The 19,378-nt window shown below is 32.7% G+C and overlaps 5 protein-coding genes across 5 annotated transcripts; 2 read left to right on the top strand and 3 right to left on the bottom strand.

Annotated features, from left to right (window-relative positions):
* Positions 1-4,980: 4,980 nt before the first annotated feature.
* Positions 4,981-5,691, bottom strand: LOC139904884 (histone H3). Its single transcript, XM_071886870.1, has one exon. It carries the CDS (start codon positions 5,689-5,691, stop codon positions 5,281-5,283), a length of 411 nt encoding a protein of 136 aa, XP_071742971.1. The 3' UTR covers positions 4,981-5,280.
* Positions 5,692-5,768: 77 nt separating this feature from the next.
* On the top strand, positions 5,769-9,442 carry LOC121114456 (uncharacterized). Its single transcript, XM_040708430.2, has 2 exons — positions 5,769-6,213; positions 6,268-9,442. Exons 1-2 carry the CDS (start codon positions 6,195-6,197, stop codon positions 9,108-9,110), a joined length of 2,862 nt encoding a protein of 953 aa, XP_040564364.1. The 5' UTR covers positions 5,769-6,194; the 3' UTR covers positions 9,111-9,442.
* Positions 9,443-11,283: 1,841 nt separating this feature from the next.
* Positions 11,284-12,790, bottom strand: LOC139904681 (aurora kinase A-A-like). Its single transcript, XM_071886869.1, has one exon. The coding sequence runs from the start codon at positions 12,788-12,790 to the stop codon at positions 11,804-11,806; it is 987 nt and encodes a 328-aa protein (XP_071742970.1). The 3' UTR covers positions 11,284-11,803.
* Positions 11,284-13,619, bottom strand: LOC121114457 (histone H3). Its single transcript, XM_040708431.2, has one exon. The coding sequence runs from the start codon at positions 13,617-13,619 to the stop codon at positions 13,209-13,211; it is 411 nt and encodes a 136-aa protein (XP_040564365.2). The 3' UTR covers positions 11,284-13,208.
* A 3,729-nt stretch (positions 13,620-17,348) lies between these two features.
* LOC139904883 (histone H4) lies at positions 17,349-17,764 on the top strand. The gene has a single exon (XM_071886868.1). It carries the CDS (start codon positions 17,380-17,382, stop codon positions 17,689-17,691), a length of 312 nt encoding a protein of 103 aa, XP_071742969.1. The 5' UTR covers positions 17,349-17,379; the 3' UTR covers positions 17,692-17,764.
* The last annotated feature ends 1,614 nt before the right edge of the window (positions 17,765-19,378 follow it).

Raw genomic sequence — 19,378 nt, 5'->3', positions numbered from 1 at the left:
ATCATCATGCCGAAGAAAACGTGCCTTTTTTCATGGGTTTCTAACAACGGAGGTACTAATGTGTGGAATTATGATTTGGAAAATAAAAGTATATCTTGCCGTTTTTGCAATTTCTCTTGCCACTCCAAAACCTCTCATAACATCAACAACTTAAAAGGCTTCAAGAAACACAAGATTCAAGGAGATGAAGGAGAATTAAACGGGTCATCATTCAATTTAGTGGTAGCAAAGTTATTTGTGTCATGTAACTTCCCTTTAAATGTTCTGGATCATCCCAATTTCTCCAAGTTAATTGAAAAATATACTGAAAAAACGTCTCCAGGTCGATTGGTCGTGAATAACTTGGTTGGGGAAGTATATCAAGGAGTTTTGAATAAAATAAAAGAAGAGGTGGAAGAAAAGGATATTTTCGTTGCACTAGATGAGATAAGAGATCATATAGGGAGGTCAATGACGGCAATTTTGATTGACCCTTTGGACGGACATTTCTGTGAGAGACCTTACCTTATTGACTTGATTCTTATTGAGATTGCAAGCGCAAACAATGTAAAGAACATCATCATAAGCTCAGTTTATAAGCTATTGGTAGAAGAGTTTGTACCGTGCAGACTTCAAAGTTTTAATCACTTGTGTCGTCTCAAAGCAAAAGAATATCTTCGAACAAATTTCCGAAATTGATTCACATTATATGTATTGCACATGGATTACATAGAGTTGCACATATGGTTCAACAAAAGTTTTCTCTAACGAACTAACTTATTTCCAATGTGAAGAAGATGTTTTTGAATTCTGGAAGAAGAATGAGAGTATTTACTGCTTCGTACGAAATTTCCCTCCCTCTATCACCAATTATAACAAGATAATGAATTAAAAGCAGTGGAGTACTACTACCATCATTTCGACGTCTTCAGAAAATATTTAAGCAGCATTGATGAAGATTTGGCAGCAACCAGAAGAGCACAATCAGTAATTAATAATTATTCCTTAAGGGAAGAAGTCGTATTTATACAGGAAAATTTTCGTCAAATACCTTTGGCAATAACTGCCCTTGAGGAAAGATTTCCTCTTCTTACCAGCCTAACCATAGTAGAAAATCTGACTCAAGATATGAAGGAAGAGCCATTCAAGACCAAGTTAAAAGAAGTGCTTCAAAAGAATCCTGGCTACACAAGACTAAAGGGATTCTCAACAAGTGAAAATTTTGTATACAAAAATACACCAATTGTCAATTGTGATGCTGAGAGTCTTTAGTATGATGAATATCATCAATACGAAATAATGAATTAAAATCAAGAACGGATTTACCATTAGGTATCAATATTTATAATAAATACGATTATGAGTAATTCATGATAGGATTTTCAAATAAAATAATAATTATATAATTGAAAAAGAAATTGAACTTGATCTCACTATAAATTATCAAAATCAATTTGAAATCTAGAAATATCAACCCAACTTCATTATGTGCCGTATATTTTGTTTGAGTAGTGGCGATAATAGCAATTCGTTGCATGAAAATAGACAAAAAATGGACTAGTTCATGCTTAAAATGTTGAATTATCCACACTTAACTTCTTAATTTATATTATAAGTTTGAAATTCCTGAGGTTGAAGACACATATTCAAGCAGATATCCTCTATATATATGTGTGTGTAGAGGGGAGGATTAGGCATCCTTGATAATAAATTCTTCAAAAATGAACCACAAACGTATAATCCTTCTGGCAATCAAATGAGAAACACTATTTTTAACATTTAATGAATCAAAAAAGGGATATCAAATCAATTTTACAAGAGGTGAGCAATGAGTTACTTAGTGTGATTAATTATATTACGACGTAACCTTTAATTAAATCTACAAAAACAGATTCATCAAGAGACACTCTTCTCAAATACAAGATAAATATGATGAACTACGAAGGAACTGAAATCTCATTAGTAATTACTAGATATATAGCATAATAATTCATTTACTAATGTCATGGATATTCCCTCAAAAAATGTATTTCTTCGATGAGATTTAATAATTAATAAGAGGTTCTTCCTCTATATAGGTAGGTTACAAAAAATCAAAAATAACTAAATCAATGACTTTAAATAAGTCCCTGCAATGTAAATTGAGTGTAAAATTTCGTTGACACCAAAATTACTACTATTTGTTGGATAAACACTGAGTTATTACACTTTTTCTAAGCCGAAAATTGAATTTTCCTCAGAGACCTCCTCAAAAACGGACGTTGCTTGTTCTTTTGAATTTTATGTTTATATAGCTAGATGCCAAATCCAATAGCCAATAACATCTGAACTAATTATATTAAAACGCAACTTTTAATTAAATCAAAATGCTATCTCTCAAATTATAAAATAATATATATATTATTGTATTTAACATAAATATCTAAAATACTGTGGGTAATAACAATTTTAAATAATAAAAATATATATTCAATGAGTACTATCTGGAGGAGCACAAGCTCCAATCATGCAACCTGTTGTACTGATTATAATCAATTTTTATGACAAATTCTTGTTGGTAAACTCATATGATCTTTTATGATCAATTATAAAAGAGTAATAGTTTGTCGTTGTTGTAGTTTTTTAACAAATCACGTGGTGTTTTATTTAACTCTTTCATTTTGGGTTAGCATTTTAAATCCCCAAAAATTGTTTTTTGTTTTTGCAAGAATGATGGACTCACTTCACGTTCACAGCTCAAAATCAAAGTAGATATTTATTAAAATATTTTATAAAGTAAATCGTTAAAAAATAATTGAACTAATTATTTAAACGGATAAATTTGCCCTTCAAAAATAAAGTATCAACTTCAGTTCCTGTTTGTACAAGATTATGTAGTATCAGTTTCATTCAAATAATAATTGATATTATACTTGTTTAATAGATATTAATCTTGTAATAATAAAATAATTCATTCGTTATGGTAAACAAGTGTATTTTTGTTTGGTATCGAACTGAAGCCGGTAGGAAACTTCCTTCAGCTGTCGGACTAACCCGATTTCCAAATCTTAAATTTATAAAATAAAATAATTTTAAGTAATATATAATATAATTCTAATGAAGGAATAACCCAGCTTGGGAAGTTACCTTTGAGTGAGTAGAGTATTTAAATACAATTTGTTAAATTATGTACTATATCAAAAAAGGATATATTGTTTTGTTGGAGTTTATTGGATTACATATCGAAGTATACATTCCCATCAACTTTTCCTTAGCATTTTCCACTTGCAAACTCGAGTCTATGACTTGTATAACTATATATATTTTTTAAATATATATAGTTATATCTTCATATATTTACAAAATTGCATACCTTCATTTATCATTAAATGAAAATAACGTTGGAAGCTGTTTAATTATTTTATTCTTTGTTTTAAGTACATTTTAATGGAATCATTTATTCCACATTCTATACTTAAAAAGCTTATTCTCGTCAAATAATTACTACGACGTAAGGATAAGAATTTTCTAACATCATTATAGAAGTTTAATGATGTTCTAAACCATATGGCAGCCAATGATAAGAGCTTATTTGAGTATTCCTCTTTATTTTGAACTAAAAGAAAGAATTGTTCTTTTATATAATTCATTTTAACTATAAGGTAATCAGACATTTCTTGTTCTATTTCACTCATCAATTTATCTATTCTATTATTGGCTTTGGATTGAGATCACTCACCCAAATTATAAGCGCCAAGGAAATTATTTTTAGAACTGTAAAAAAAAATAATTTTTTCCTTCAGGGCATAAAAATAAAACAACATCTTCTGATAATTTATCTCAGTGACAAAATAAATTAAAAGTTAGATTACGAATTTTTTTTATATCGTATTATATTTCTGGTACATCTTCAACCTTGAGAAAAAATAATATTATAAATTCTGTTTCGTTAATGAAACTGTTATCTTTCGGAAGTTGCTTATTCATTGCCTTAAAGATAAGATCATCAAATATGTCGTCTATAGTTGGTTTTAAAGTTATTTTCTTAACTACAGGAATAATTTTTTCATATGCCATAGAATTTTGAATAGCTCTCTTCTTTAATGGTTTATTTTTGGGAGAAATTGAAGGGTAGGCCTCAGGCTTAAGTCTTTGTGTTTTCTATCTTTTAAGAGTATCAAAATAATATATTTCTTTAAAATGTAATGAGCAAACTACAGAATTAGACGTAGATATCTATGAGGATTCGTTATAATATATATATATATTATTTGTGAAGGGATTTTGTTGATCCATTAATGTTTACGAATTAAGAATTTGGATAATCGATGTAGTCCGACGCCAGAAGGTAGTGTCCTATCTGCTCCAGCTCCTCCAGATAATATAAGAACTCATTGATATAAAATAAGTTATGTTATATCATATTTATAATTGTTACATAACATACACCCTTAGTTATAACTTATAGTCTATAAAAAAACCTTCAATCGAAAGTGTGATATTATACTATAGACTATAGTATAATATCACACTTTCGATTGAAGGTTTTTTATAAATGACGTCATGACGTGTCTTCAATATGTCATATTTTGTTTATCAGTCATTGTGAACAAAATTTTGCAAGTTCAATAATGTGTATGTCAATCGATCGATTTTTATAAAATATTGCTATTTCATAAACTAAGTCCTAAAGTTTACCGGATCATGCCCGTATTTTACCGAAAATCTCTGGAAGTTGACAAAATTAACTTTTTTTAATGAAAAATTTTAAAAAGTCGAATTTAGATGTATTAAGTCTATATATTTTACAAAAAGAAAGTATACGTAGCCATAGTTAAATTAGTTATTTATGTATATTACACAACTAAATTAGTGTTTTACAAAACCCAATTTTGCAAGTTCAATTACGTTTATATCAGTCAATCGATTTTTTTTAAACTTTGCTACTTGTTATGACAAAATCCTAAAATTTACCTAATCATATACGTATGTTATCATCGACTTATGGAAGTTTACCAAAAATAACTTTTTTACTACTACTCTATATTCACTAATAAAGGCAATTAAAATACAATTAAAACTCTGAAAGGAATAGAAGGAAATCTTGTGCATAAAATTAGCTCTTTCTTCGATAGAATTTAATCATATTTGATTTTTTTCTTTCTAGTAATCTTTCAACTTTCCCCTTCGGTATGATATACTTCGTGCATTCAACATAAAATATTAACTACTTAAATGTGTTCTAAAAAACAAAAGGAGTGGTTCTGATAAGAACCTAATATTAAGACTTTGTTCAATGAGCATAAGATCTAGATGAAAAAATTAAGCACGTTCACCACGGATGCGGCGAGCGAGTTGAATATCCTTGGGCATGATCGTAACACGCTTGGCGTGGATGGCACACAAGTTAGTGTCCTCAAAGAGACCAACAAGATAAGCCTCAGAAGCTTCTTGAAGAGCCATGACAGCAGAGGACTGGAAACGCAAGTCAGTCTTGAAGTCCTGGGCAATCTCACGGACAAGACGTTGGAAGGGCAACTTGCGGATAAGAAGCTCAGTTGACTTTTGGTACCTACGGATCTCACGGAGAGCGACAGTTCCGGGTCTGTACCTGTGAGGCTTCTTCACGCCTCCAGTAGCGGGAGCAGACTTTCTGGCAGCCTTGGTTGCCAATTGTTTGCGGGGAGCCTTTCCACCGGTGGATTTACGAGCGGTTTGTTTGGTACGAGCCATGATGAGCGAATAGAAGTGACTAATAACAAATAAGGCAAATTCTTCGCTATTTATAGTAAAGTAAAAAAGAATAAAATGCGCGCCATGTATAGTGGCGCCCTCTTAAATGATTGTGATTGGATAATAATTTAATAATAAAAGCTTTAAGCTAACAAAATATTATTAAAATTACAAGTATTTTTATATTTACAAATAAATAGTAATGTAATAGTATTATAGTTATAGCTATAGTGGTACTATTAACTGTTATTTATATTACAAATTTCCATTGACGACTTTGTTTGTAGTTTCCCTACGACGGAAAATTTACCTAATCTCAAATAATGATAAATAATACAAAATAAAAATGAATTGCAGTTTTTTTATATAAATAAATAATAATGGATGGTTCATCTTTTTACTGGAAAGGCTTATTGCTAGTTATATCCGATCGTCTATAGACTTATAAGTTATAGGTGTTACTACTACTAGGAATGATCTGCTTTGTGTAATCCATCTCGATCATGAATGCTCGTTCAGAAGGTGAGCTTGCGAATATTTCTATGAGCCAAGACTCCTATTCCCTTTTATTTACAGCTAAACGTTCCCCAATTTCGCCCAAAGTGGGGGTATGCTATGAACATCGTCGTTTTAAAAGAGGGGCATGTAAGGAATGCGGGGTCTGTATCAAGTGTGATTCCCCTTCATGTCTCCAAGGGAATCGGCATAATAGAGCCACCGGAAGGCCTCGTCAATCCCAAAACAAAGCTTCTTCTTCCAAACAACTAAATCTTCCTAAAACGGAAGCAAAGAAAAGATACTATCCCCCATTGAAAAGTCAATCATGTAAAAGAGTCCGTGAGGGTGAGGAGCATCCTAAAAAGCCTGTCTTGCTCGAGTTATTGCAGTTACTCTCCATACCGAATCCTGAGACATGTGCTCAGCGATTTCCAGACAATGGATTCCAACAAATTGAAAAAGATGAACTAATTAGGAAAAGAGCAACATTATTCTTGAAGAAAATCATAAATGCAGTGTCTTTGCTTCTAGTAGAGGATGAGTGTCAAGCACAATATCTCCAGGACCAACTTCATGAAAGTTGTCAATCAAATAAGGATGAAGAAATCACTAATGCTCTCACAAAATTATCTTTTTATGGAAATCGAGAAGTCTCCATCATTTCCCAGAGCGTTCTTGCATCCTCCATGAAAAGGTTGGATACAAAAAACTTTTTGGAAAAAGCATTTTCGGTATTACCTGTAGAGAAACAAAGTGAAATCAATCCCATTCGTAGAAAAATGGGGAAAGTGAAGTTTGCGTCCTTGAGGAAAACATATAATCTACTCCTGATGGGAAAGAAAATTCCTAAACATGACTATACCTTTCGTATTGATGGAGCCAAGTTATCTGCACTCATTTCATTTCTGCAGAGTTCGCTCAAAGTGAGGCCAGGATACTCACGGGATATAAATTTGGCTGGATTCTTATTTAAAAATATGGCATTTTATGGATGTGGTGGAAAGTCTGTTAAGACATTATATGACGAATATGTAGAAGTAATTGATGAGTGTGAGCGAGTTGGTAGAGATACATTTCGGGATTTAGTGAGATTAATGACAAATCGTGATGAGGTTAAACCTGGTTTATCGATTTATTATATTCGAATACGAGATGCTATTAACGAATTTGTGCTTATGATGAAAAGGTTATGTGTCTTTCAAATCCCTGATCAAATAAAAAAGAAATCGATTGAGTTAATTGATGAATGGAAAGATATTCAGGAATTCATTATGTGGAGTTATTCGCACAATCACTTGAGCATTTTAAGTAGTGACAAGTCCCATTGTTGCACATGTGCTTTGGGTGGGGAATGTTCTATTAATCATGGAACTAAAGGATGTTGGAAATGTATAAATGTTTTTATCTTTTTCGATAAAACGGTGATGGAATATTTAGAACAAGTGAAGAAACTAGTTACAAATGAGGATCAAATTGAAATCGAATCAATGATATCTGCCCTACCGAAATTGACACTAATACTTCAACAATATATGGCTCATCAATTGAGATCAAGGGCCCAATTTAATGCTATTGAAGAAGTTGTGGAGTGGCTTAAAGGAGATAGCTCAAGGATTTTGGTGGTAATTGGGCATAAGCAAAAAGTTCTTCCAATGAAGTATTGTGAAGGTCAGATTGAATACTACAGGAAGAAAGCTATGAATGTTATTGGAACAAACGAAATTCGATGGGTAGTAAAAGATGATGGGAAAATGATTTTTCAACACACCTTTGTAAATTATGTAATTAAGGGATATGGTAGACAAGATTATATTCTTACAGCAGCTTTATTAAATGAGCTTAAACAGTCCATTATAGATAGACGATCATGCATAAAAGAAATTTGTTTTCAAAGCAACAACGCTTCATGTTTTGTATCACAAGAGCTCATTCCATATATTTATCATTTGAACAAGGAAACTTCAACCCCAATAGTCTGCAAATGGCTATTTACAGAAGTTCAAACTGGTCGTGATCATCTTGATACACACTTTTCTCATATCGATGCAATGTTGAAATCGTACGTGGAGGACGGTATTGACGTGCAGGTTGAGGAAGATATAGTCAAAGCTCTATCATATCGTGGAGGAATTGCTGGAACAACGGTTCATTTGATTGATTGTACGGATTTGAAAGGTCCAATTCTGGAGAAATCATTTAAGACTACCCAAGTGGATAGTCATGAAACTCATGAAATAGTTTGGTATAAAGAAAGTGTTGGAATAATAGCATCTTCTGGAATAACTACTCCAGAAGTAATTGGATATAATCAGTTGATGAATTATCCAAGAAGAGCTATTCAAACGTCAAGTTTGTACGATTTCACATCCCTCAAGCCTGATATATTTGTAGATGCCAATATTTCTTGGAAACACTCTGTGAATCATGACGAAAGAGTAACCCCAAGGTCTTTAGCCTATCGTTTTGCCGTTGATAATGCTGTTGCTATTGAAGTAATTCACTCATCAAATCTATCTATTCGAAATCAAACTATACCACCTATAATCACCAAAGCATGGGCAAAATATCCTGCGAATGTTTCGGAAATAATGTCTCATGATGTTTTGTGTAAGCTTCGAATGTTGTACCAGTATGGGAGGTCAGACAAGAATCGGAAGATGTCTGCAGACCGTACTCGACAGATCATCATTGATGAAATTATCACTTATCGATGGGACGACCGAGTTGTTCTTACTATACCAAGGATTAAAGCATTTTTCCAAATGAAACCAGAAAAGCAAAAAAATATCATGTCTGCCCATGTGACTCTAGAAACTATGCATGATTTTGATCGATTGGTGCTTGAAAATGAAGAACTTGTTTTACAGGATGAACGGGAAATATTGGCAGATTCATTGCTAGATATAGACAGCCATGATTAAATATTTGTTATTTTGTATCATATTGAAAGGTACTGTTAGTTATCTGCTCATATAAATCGTTTGCCATAATAATTGTTACAAGATTAGCATTGAGTTGTAATAAATTACATCGTTAATCATGTTGATCAAATCAATGGACTTGAGTCATGAAACTCGATCGGCCAAAATTTTGAGATATTTGATGTGGAGTTGATCTCTTTTACTTGAAAAGACTGGAGAAGAATTTTTGGAAATAATGAATAAATCAACTTTGAAAATTAAAAAAACTTTATTTTTAAATTACTCTGATTGTGGTATTTTTTAGGAATAAAACCTGCTTATCGATATTCGTATACGGTTATTTTTGTTTCTTTTTCAAAAAAGTGGACTCATCCGGTACTTACAAACATTTAAGAAAGATATATTATTTAAAAAAAATAAAATCTTATGTATTATTTGTTGTATGTGTATCAGAATGGTTTATGGAATAACCATTGTCAATGAAGTTGTAGAAAAATCACACTCGCTCAAGTTTTCATAAATATAGAGAGAATTTTAGGATAGAAATGTGTTGATATTCTACCAAAAATCATTTTATAAAAGTGGGGTGGTTTATTTTATAAATAGCTTGTAAAGAAGGACGTATTTCAATGTCTAGCAGTAGTTCCCAACCTTTCTGATGCCGTGACTCCTTGATAACAATTGCCAAGTTACCTCAAGGATAAAATTTGTCAGGTTGGATCCTCCTTCACTGTATTTTTGAAGTTAACTAATAAAAGGCTATATATTAAATTTGACTTCTTGACTTCTTAATATCTGAAAATTTATTGCCACAATGTCTTATATTTACAAATTTTAAATAATTGAATCATAATAATTTTACAACACAACAATTGGATATATATTAACTACAAAATAGTTAAAACTGCAAAAAAGCGTATTTGATAAGGTTGTACTTGCTTCTTTCTTGATAGATCTGATCGTCTTCATAAATATACCCACGTAAATCAGTAACTGAGAACAGTTTCCAATATCTGGTGATTCATCAAGCCGGATACTTAATAATCTAAGTGAAGCTGATTTAATTTCCTGGATTACTTACTCCATAATATCAACAGAGATGTCGTTATTCTTCTAGATACAGTCACAGTGTTATCAAACAAGGATATTGTATTCGATTTGTTAACATATTAAACTCCAACCATAACTAGAACAATATCTCTGGTTGCTGGCGGCATCAACTCCTCGTTTCTTGGCTTTGGCGATTCAGAGAATCAACAAATATAAAGTTTCAATGGCTGCCATATTTTGCTGTTGGTATTTCCCACCAAAGTCAAGCCTGTTTGTGTTTTCTTGGGAACAGCTTTGTTCTTAAAATAGGGGACCAACTTGTTCGTAAAGTTAGGATGTGCAGTGTCAAAATGGCGTTTGATTTTGTTGGACTCCATCGATTCGGCATCTATAATTTCAATAAAAATGACACATTGTGGTATTTCAATTCCTGCTTCAAATATGAAAGTAAATTTCTACTTTAAAAATTCCTTACGATATTTTCTTTTTCTTGATACTTGTCTCTCGAATCATGATGGGCAGCCTGAAATTTTAGTTTATTTGACTATTATAATGAGAGAATATTGATATTAACCCGAGAACACAAAATCAAGGACATTTTATATGAAACAAAAACTTCAGACATATTGTCCAGCAAACCCAGTTGGGGCTGTGACCCACAGATTGGAGACCACTGGTGTATAGATACATTAATTTTGCAATATATTATTCATGAGTTAACGTAGGTATACACTTGCTTTGGAATAACGTTCTGATATTTTTAAATTTTCGACTACAACTCTGACAGTTAAAATAACTTCGAAATTCAAGCAACTTATTTTATCTATCTGTATACTTTATTTACAAAGATAAAAAACTTTTAGATTGCTTATTTTTTATAGATGGGAAGTATCTGAAAGAATAAGTACGAAAAGACATTGAAAGTTAGTAAGCTTAAAAATTCAGGTAGTTAGGATATTATAGAAATATGACTCAAGTAACTTAAATATATTTTTTACTTATACTTGTGATCTTAGAGGATCAATTTTGTTTGTTTTTTTCAAATCGTTCCAGACAAAGTTGCTACACATTATGATTACTATATTAAACTTTTGGCAAATTATAAAAGAATCATGTAAAATTATTTTATTGATTAATTATATTTAGCTTATTTATTAAACATTTTACAACACACAAAAAGAATTACAACGGAATTTAGCTAAAATGCCATTCACACATAACGTGAAACAACAAAACAAATTTCAATCACTAGTTAAATTTATAAATAGGCAAAAATATACATCAATTGGTTATCTGATTGAATAGCTTGCAAAACTAAGAAGATAGAATTAAGGTCTGACATATTTATATAGAAATTGAATAAGTACACATTAAATGAGACATTTTGTGAGTGACAACAAAGTTAAATATATTATTATTATTGAATATATCTTTGAGATATTACAAAGATAGAATAATTGCATTTACACAATATAAAAAAATTATAAAATTATCATTAGATTGTCGTTTGTTTTTGAGTTTTTAGATTGCAAGGTTAATTGAATGTAGAAGCTATAACAAAAAGCATGAAATGAATTATATAAAATAAACTTGATTTTATATCGTCGATGAGTAAAATATAATGAATGGGAACACTTTGATGATCAATTTGTGGATGAAGAAGTAGATGAAGAGGAGGATGAGACTCCTTTAGTGATGGAAGAACGATACTTCATAATCCAAGGATGCACTATAACTTCCTTTAGTGGGAGTCTTCTCTCAGGGATTTTTTGTAGCAACTTAGAAATCAAATCCCTGGCTTCTGGCGATATAAAGCTAGGCCATTCAATATCCACATTTGTAATCTTTTTGTATGTCTCTTGCTGGTTATCCGTTTCAAAGGGAGGTTTCCCCACCAGGAACTCAAAACATAGAATGCCAAGAGACCAAAGGTCCACTTTTTCATCATGGGACCGCCCTTCAATCATTTCAGGTGATAGGTAGTCTAAAGTGCCGCACATTGTGCCTCTCCGTGAGGAGGGAGCATGAACAGACCACCCAAAATCGGCTATCTTTAAATTCCCTTTTGAATCAAGGAGAAGGTTTTCTGGTTTAATGTCTCTATGAATCACTTTTTTAGAGTGCAAATAGTCCAGAGCTCCTGACATTTGATAAATGTATCTTGCAGCTAGAGTTTCTTCAAATCTCTTGAGAGGCTCATTTTTAAGGAGTTTGTAGAGCTCGCCTTTGGACGCAAACTCCAGGATTAAATAAACACGGGTCTCATCGTAGAAATAGCCATACAGTCTCAAAATATGAGGGTGTCTTAGATGACTCTGGATCTCGATCTCCCGCCTCAGCTGATGCTCCACATTCGCCTTCTTCAGCTGGTTCTTGAACATCACCTTCAGGGCAACTATGAACTTGGACTTCTTCTCTCGGGCCAAATACACATTTCCAAACTTGCCTTTTCCCAAGGGACGACCGATATCAAAGTCGTTTAACTCCCAACGTTTGTCGGAAGAGTTCTTCCCATTCTCATTGTTCGGCATCTCAGAGGACACATCCGCCTTCCGAGCACTTGGTGTCTTGAAGCTGGAGCCACTCTGCTCACGTTGCATGTTCTTCGTACCCAAAGGCTTCCGAATCATCTTGGAATTGGCGTGTTAGCACAGAGAACAATTAGTCGTTTACTTCACAAATAAGATTAGTATTTTTATTTAAAATAGTAGATTAACGTATAATTTAAAGTTTAAACAACAAATCCGTTATATCAAAGCTACCGCCTTCAACTAACCCGAGCGACATCTACACCCCAGTCACGCACCCTCTCACATGGCTACCAACTGCTTCTCTCTCTTACTTTTATCGGTTTCGCCCGGCACACCCTCTCTATGTTGCTAATCACTTAACCTGTCATCATGACTACAAGTACTCAAACATAATTGACGCTAGAATATATTCAACATTACCCAATAATAACTCATGGCCAGAAAATGCTCTTAATTAATATTTAGTGGCCCTTAAAAGGGCCGGATTTGCTTTGTATTAGAAATAGTAGCAATTCATTCAAGCACGTTCGCCACGGATACGGCGAGCGAGTTGGATATCCTTGGGCATGATTGTAACACGCTTGGCGTGGATTGCACACAAGTTGGTATCCTCAAAGAGTCCAACAAGATAAGCCTCGGAAGCTTCTTGAAGAGCCATGACAGCAGAGGACTGGAAACGCAAGTCAGTCTTGAAATCCTGGGCAATCTCACGGACAAGACGTTGGAAGGGCAACTTGCGGATAAGAAGCTCAGTTGACTTTTGGTACCTACGAATCTCACGGAGAGCGACAGTTCCGGGTCTGTACCTGTGAGGCTTCTTCACACCTCCGGTAGCGGGGGCAGATTTTCTGGCAGCCTTAGTTGCCAATTGCTTACGGGGAGCTTTTCCTCCTGTGGATTTACGAGCGGTTTGCTTTGTACGTGCCATATTTCGAAGTTGATCAGAGCTGTAAGAATGATAGAATGGAAGATGGAGCGAGTATATTTATACGCAGCCTAGCTGTTGTCAAAAATAATTTATATACTTCAGCGCACGCCCTTCTTATTCTTCCTTGTCTTTTGGCTATTCTGTTTCTACCAATCCTAGCAGTTAGGTGTTAGGACTTTGATAATAATAATAATATATGAATTGGCAGAGATGTATAAAATATGTCCTAGAAAGCGGGAGTGGCTTTCACTAGTCGGCAATTAGGGTTTTTTTGTTTTTGTTTTCAAAGCTGTTATCATTATTATTATTTAAGACAGAATATTTAAGAATAAAATAATAACTAGAGAGAGTGCTCATGAAACACAAAGAGTAACAATGAGGGTTTGACTCGGAGTAGAATTGAGTATCAACATGCAAATAATATCCTTACTATATAATGAGTACGATTTGTTTTTATTTCCTTCCTCTCATAGCTACTTGGAGCTGATTTAATAAAACGTCATGACATCTAAGCTCCTCTCCTCCCTAAGAGTCCTCAAATTGTCAACATTTTTATCAGTGGTGTTAATTACTTAACACCACTGATAAAAATTTTCCACTCATCTTTTCGGGAGGAAATGAAGACTCCTACATTTTACCGCCATTTTTTCCCTCCCAATCCTATCATTTTCCCTCCATTTTTAATACTTCTTTTCATTTTACAAACATCTGACATTTGTTTTTCTCTCTATCTTCTTTTCAAATATCTATTAATATTTATAGCTTCAACCCAGGTCTTATTTGGGAGTGTTACCTTGGTTATCAAAGTTTTAGAAATACAAATACGTTGTATTCTATAGCTAGTACCTATATGTAAAAGTTGACGTTAGCCAAAGAGTAGCTTGTCCCAAACTATATATAAATATTTCATCATAAATAACTTAAAATAACTTTAAAAGAACTCCAAAAATCAAGAAAAAATGATTATATATTTTTAGAACTAACTAATAAACTTAAAATAACCATTAATCAAGTACATATACGAGGCTTGTTTGGAAAGAAATGGCACTACAGGCCCGTATTGAGGTTATGTTTAGTTAGTAGTATTTCTTGGAGAAACCAACTTCCAACCAGATGGGTCAATTTTTTCCTTTAATGATGTACATATACGAGGCTCATTTGAAAAGTCCGAGAGATGACATTACTAACACGTATCGAGGTTATGTTTTAGTTAGAAACATCTCTTGGAATACCCGTCAGTAGTGACATCTCTCGGAGTTTGCAAATACTTTTCAAACGACCCACGTAAATATAGTAACTGATGTCCAAAATCATTTGGTTGCTGTTAGCCAATTCTTGCCAACTATTATAATTATTCAATAATTGCTGCTGAACAAGAGTTAATTATAATTCTACAAATCAACGCTGTTCCAAACACTAAATAGGTGGGGGGGGGAGCCAGAAAGAACCATAGCTAACAATAAAATACACTTTAAATTTCTATGTTAGGGAGGGAACGCCCAGAAGAAGCGAACATCAATCCATTTCAAAACTGTTTCCCTAAAAAAATAGATTTGTAGAAATTAAATGTGCCTTATTCATTGAATAGTTGAAAATCTCTTTATAAGGCTAAATGTTCGTTGTAAATAAATTAAAGACTATTGGATTACAAATGATTCAACTTGTTTCTTGGTTAAATTACTAATGATTATGCATTCATAAGTTGAAAAGAAAGTTGGCAATGAATATTGGTTTATTAGTAAATGTATATTACACGGAAAATATCGATTATGAAGATTATATCATATTTTTTTATCAAACTGGCCAAGCAAACACAGGTTATTCTGAAGGAATATGACCCATATCAACTCACTTAACAAGGATAAATACTCAATTACCGTCGTTAAATATCAAAAACTATCATAATACCGTCTACTAAACATATAGTACTTTATGTCTAAAGGTTAAAGAAACTGTTGTAGAAGTAGGATACGCATAAAAATGTTTAGACAAAATGTAGGACTATTTTTGAATTATTTTATTTTTTGGGAACGAAGGTATAATGGTAACCAATAATTGCGCGGGGAAAAATAAATGAAAGGAAGAAACAGTAGCCAGAGGAGAGAAAATAGAGGAGAAAAATGCCAGATTGCTGTATAATGAAAAGGAAAAAATCAGTAATTAAGGGTTTTTCAATAGGGACGCTCACACTTTACGTTGATAGATTTCAAAAACGACGTCATATTTGTTATTGTTTCTTTGACAGGTTTGCTCAGAAATAATTGTAGTTTTATCATGTAGCAGTACACACTCGAGCAATGCTTGCAAATTATTAAAATTTATTACAAAAGGGGTGAGTCTTTGATCCAAACTTTAAGAGCGTTATCGCCAATTTAGGGTCAACGTAATCCATCTGCAAAATTAACAATTCAACGTTTGGTTAAAAAATTTGAGTCCACATACACGCTACATAATGTTTCTGTGCCAGTGAGACAAATAAATGCACGAAGTCTAAAAAATATTGCTGCCGTAAGCGCATCAATTCAAGATGACCCAAATTTTTCTCTCAATCGTTGGGCATCTCTGTGACATCATTGTGGCGAATTTTGCGAAAAGATCTTGGCCTACACCCGTATAAGATCAAGTTGACACAAGAACGTGCACGTGGTGGTCATTCAAACGACATCGAATTTCATTCATAAATTAACTTGAATATATTTTAACGGCAAATAAAGAAATCGTCGATATCTCAAACCGTTTTCGTTTTATTTAAAAAAATGTGAGCGCTGTTAGTGTAAGACCCTATATAAAGGGAGGGAAAAAATGGCGGTAAAAGCAGGACGTTTAGGTATGAGACGATTCACGATGTCAAATAATTGTAAATCGGTAACTGGATTACGTTACATAATACTATGTTAGAATATAAATTGAAATTCCCCATTTTTCCGAAATGATCTCACCTTCATTGTTCCAATATCAACTCCCGTAGAAGATTGAAGTTTTTTTCCCTCACCATTTCTAATTGAAGTTGTATTTAAGAATATTTATTATCAACTATTAGCTGATTCTATCATCACTTCCATTAATTTATGTAATATGTTACTCATTATAACTGAAAGATCTGTAGGCTCTCACTTAATTAATGATTATATGATCAATATCAATTTGTAATTTTCATCAGATAAGTCAAAAAGTACATCTTTGAAATAGGTATCAGACATTCCATATAATTTCAATAACAAGGAGATTATGTAGATATATCCAATATAAAATACTTTTTCATCTCATTCACTCTTACAATCTACTTATACAAGTTGTAAATTGTACAAAATTATAAGCATCTCAGAAAATGTAGGTTTTTTATTCTACAAAAGGAAAAGTTTCTAGCCAAAAATATATAATAATTTATTTTTCTTTGAATTAATAGAACTTATCATCTTCTTAAAATATAATAAATATTTATATGATCAAATTATTTTTGCATTTTATTGACATCTACATATAAAGATAATCAAATACCCTTCTTTCTATTAGAAATTTAACGAAATAGTTTGAATTATTGAAGAAAACTTTTTTCTCTTTTTTATTTCGCTGAGTAGTACACTGCTAGTACTAACTGAAAAGAAAAAAAAATCGGAATTGATCATAGACAGTAGTGATGAACAGTTACTACTCAGTACTCCAGCTGCATTAAAAACAAGAAAGGCGCGCGCGCGCTTGTCTGTTAGTATAAATAGTTTTAGTTCCCCATTTTGAGTATCATTTCTAATTTGTAGTTACAATGACTGGACGTGGTAAAGGAGGAAAAGGCTTAGGAAAGGGAGGCGCTAAGCGTCATCGCAAAGTTCTTCGTGATAATATCCAAGGTATCACCAAACCCGCTATCCGTCGTTTGGCCCGCCGTGGTGGTGTCAAGCGTATCTCTGGTTTGATTTATGAGGAGACTCGAGGTGTCCTCAAGGTTTTCCTAGAGAATGTTATCCGTGACGCCGTCACCTACACTGAACACGCCAAGAGGAAGACTGTCACTGCCATGGATGTTGTCTATGCCCTGAAGAGACAAGGACGTACTCTTTACGGATTCGGAGGCTAAGAAGTTTAGTTCTTCAATTGTATTTAACCAATAAGTACATAATTGGCCCTTTTAAGGGCCGCCCCATTTCTTATTTTTAGAGTTATTTTAGCTTATCATATTAAGGGATTATAGTTAGACCCTAAATCGTATATCCGACAACTTTTTAATACATAGATGATTAACGTACATTCTACGTAAAAAGATCTTTGATGAATTATAAGATATTTAGCGAATGGTTTTATTTTTAAATTTTTAGTGTTATATGTAGACTACGCTGATACGTACCATGAGCATGAGACTCTCTTGCTCTACCATCCATTACCTGGGAAGTGAAATTAAATTCTTCATTATGTAAATATAGCAATATGAGCACGATAGCAACTAACCTTAAATTCAAAGAGTCTTATATGTAACCCTATTAGCTACATGAAATGTAATGCTAAGCATACGAACTAAGAGAATTTCGTGGGAAGTTTGGCTTTTATTAATATTTGTAGCCCGTTCTGAAAGGTCACCATTCCCATAAGTTATCGACTCCTGTAGCTAGGCTGCTCCTACTCTTGTATATCATCTGGTTCATTCTTCTACTTTAGTCACTGCGGGGATCTATCTATTAATCCAATTCTATGATAAATTAATTAGTGTTATGGTTTCAACCAGGGGGTCAGCCACTTTAGTGGTAATGTTTGAGAGCAAGATATAATAAAATCGTAGCTCTTAACACATTTATTCATTATACTAAGAATTATACGATTTTTAATTTTCATAACTGCGGATTAATTTTATTAAGGGATATAATTAATAAACAAAACCTGTTAAAACTCTTAATCCAAATATTAGCGTCAACTTTATGGAAGATTGTATAGCGATGTGATAAACTTTTTAATGCATACATGTAATATATCTAGTCAATAAAGGAATAAATTGTTTGGTGATGTCAAAGAGAGTTGTATCATTTTTTCTATTTCGAGTAATTTTCCCTAATATTAATGATAAGGGATTGTATATTAGATTTCTATATCATTTAGCTTCCCAAACTGGCTAACATCACATGAAAATGCTCGACTATCATAATAAGTAAAAGATGAGGCAATTATTGAATCTTAATTATTAAAAAATGAACCACTGTTATGAAATAATTAACGTGCACTTGACAAGAAACTCACTATGAAAGGTTATTTGTTATATTAATATATACAGAGCGGTAAGGATATATGAAGAGTTTATAGATATGGTAAAGATTATCATTACTAGTGGTATCAACTAAATTAAGAAGTGAAGAACGGTACTACTTATAAAAATAGCCTAACATACTGATAATAAGCCTCTTTTTTTCTCTCAAGGGTTTGACAAATGGATTGTATGCTCAAGTGCATTATGATTTGAATAGATTAAGGTTGAATTACTAAACAAATTCAATTTAATATTATCATATTCGTACTAACAAGTATTAGTAGGATTTAGACTGAATGGATTATATGTAATATATTATATCTTAACTCGTTGAAATATAAAACGAGTCAAATATTTAAATGATAATACAAATTAAAGTTTGTCATAGGGGATAAGACAATAAAAAATCCTTTAAAAGGGTGAATCGTTACTTATAATAACATAAGATTTTTGAACATCGCCAGACAATTGAATACTATCCAATTTATCCCAAATCCACAGCTATACTCATAGAAGTGAACATAATGATGGA

The sequence above is a fragment of the Lepeophtheirus salmonis genome, chromosome 3 (genome assembly GCF_016086655.4).
Source record: "Lepeophtheirus salmonis chromosome 3, UVic_Lsal_1.4, whole genome shotgun sequence".
In the NCBI taxonomy this organism is placed as follows: Eukaryota; Metazoa; Arthropoda; class Copepoda; order Siphonostomatoida; family Caligidae; genus Lepeophtheirus; species Lepeophtheirus salmonis.
Note: the sequence above shows the minus strand (reverse complement) of the source record. Positions and strands in the feature narration are given on the sequence as shown.

Excerpts from the sequence above, each read along its gene's own strand:
- LOC139904884 (XM_071886870.1), bottom strand. The coding sequence starts at position 5,691 with ATGGCTCGTACCAAACAAACCGCTCGTAAATCCACCGGTGGAAAGGCT.
- LOC121114457 (XM_040708431.2), bottom strand. The coding sequence starts at position 13,619 with ATGGCACGTACAAAGCAAACCGCTCGTAAATCCACAGGAGGAAAAGCT.
- LOC139904883 (XM_071886868.1), top strand. The coding sequence starts at position 17,380 with ATGACTGGACGTGGTAAAGGAGGAAAAGGCTTAGGAAAGGGAGGCGCT.
- LOC139904681 (XM_071886869.1), bottom strand. The coding sequence starts at position 12,790 with ATGATTCGGAAGCCTTTGGGTACGAAGAACATGCAACGTGAGCAGAGT.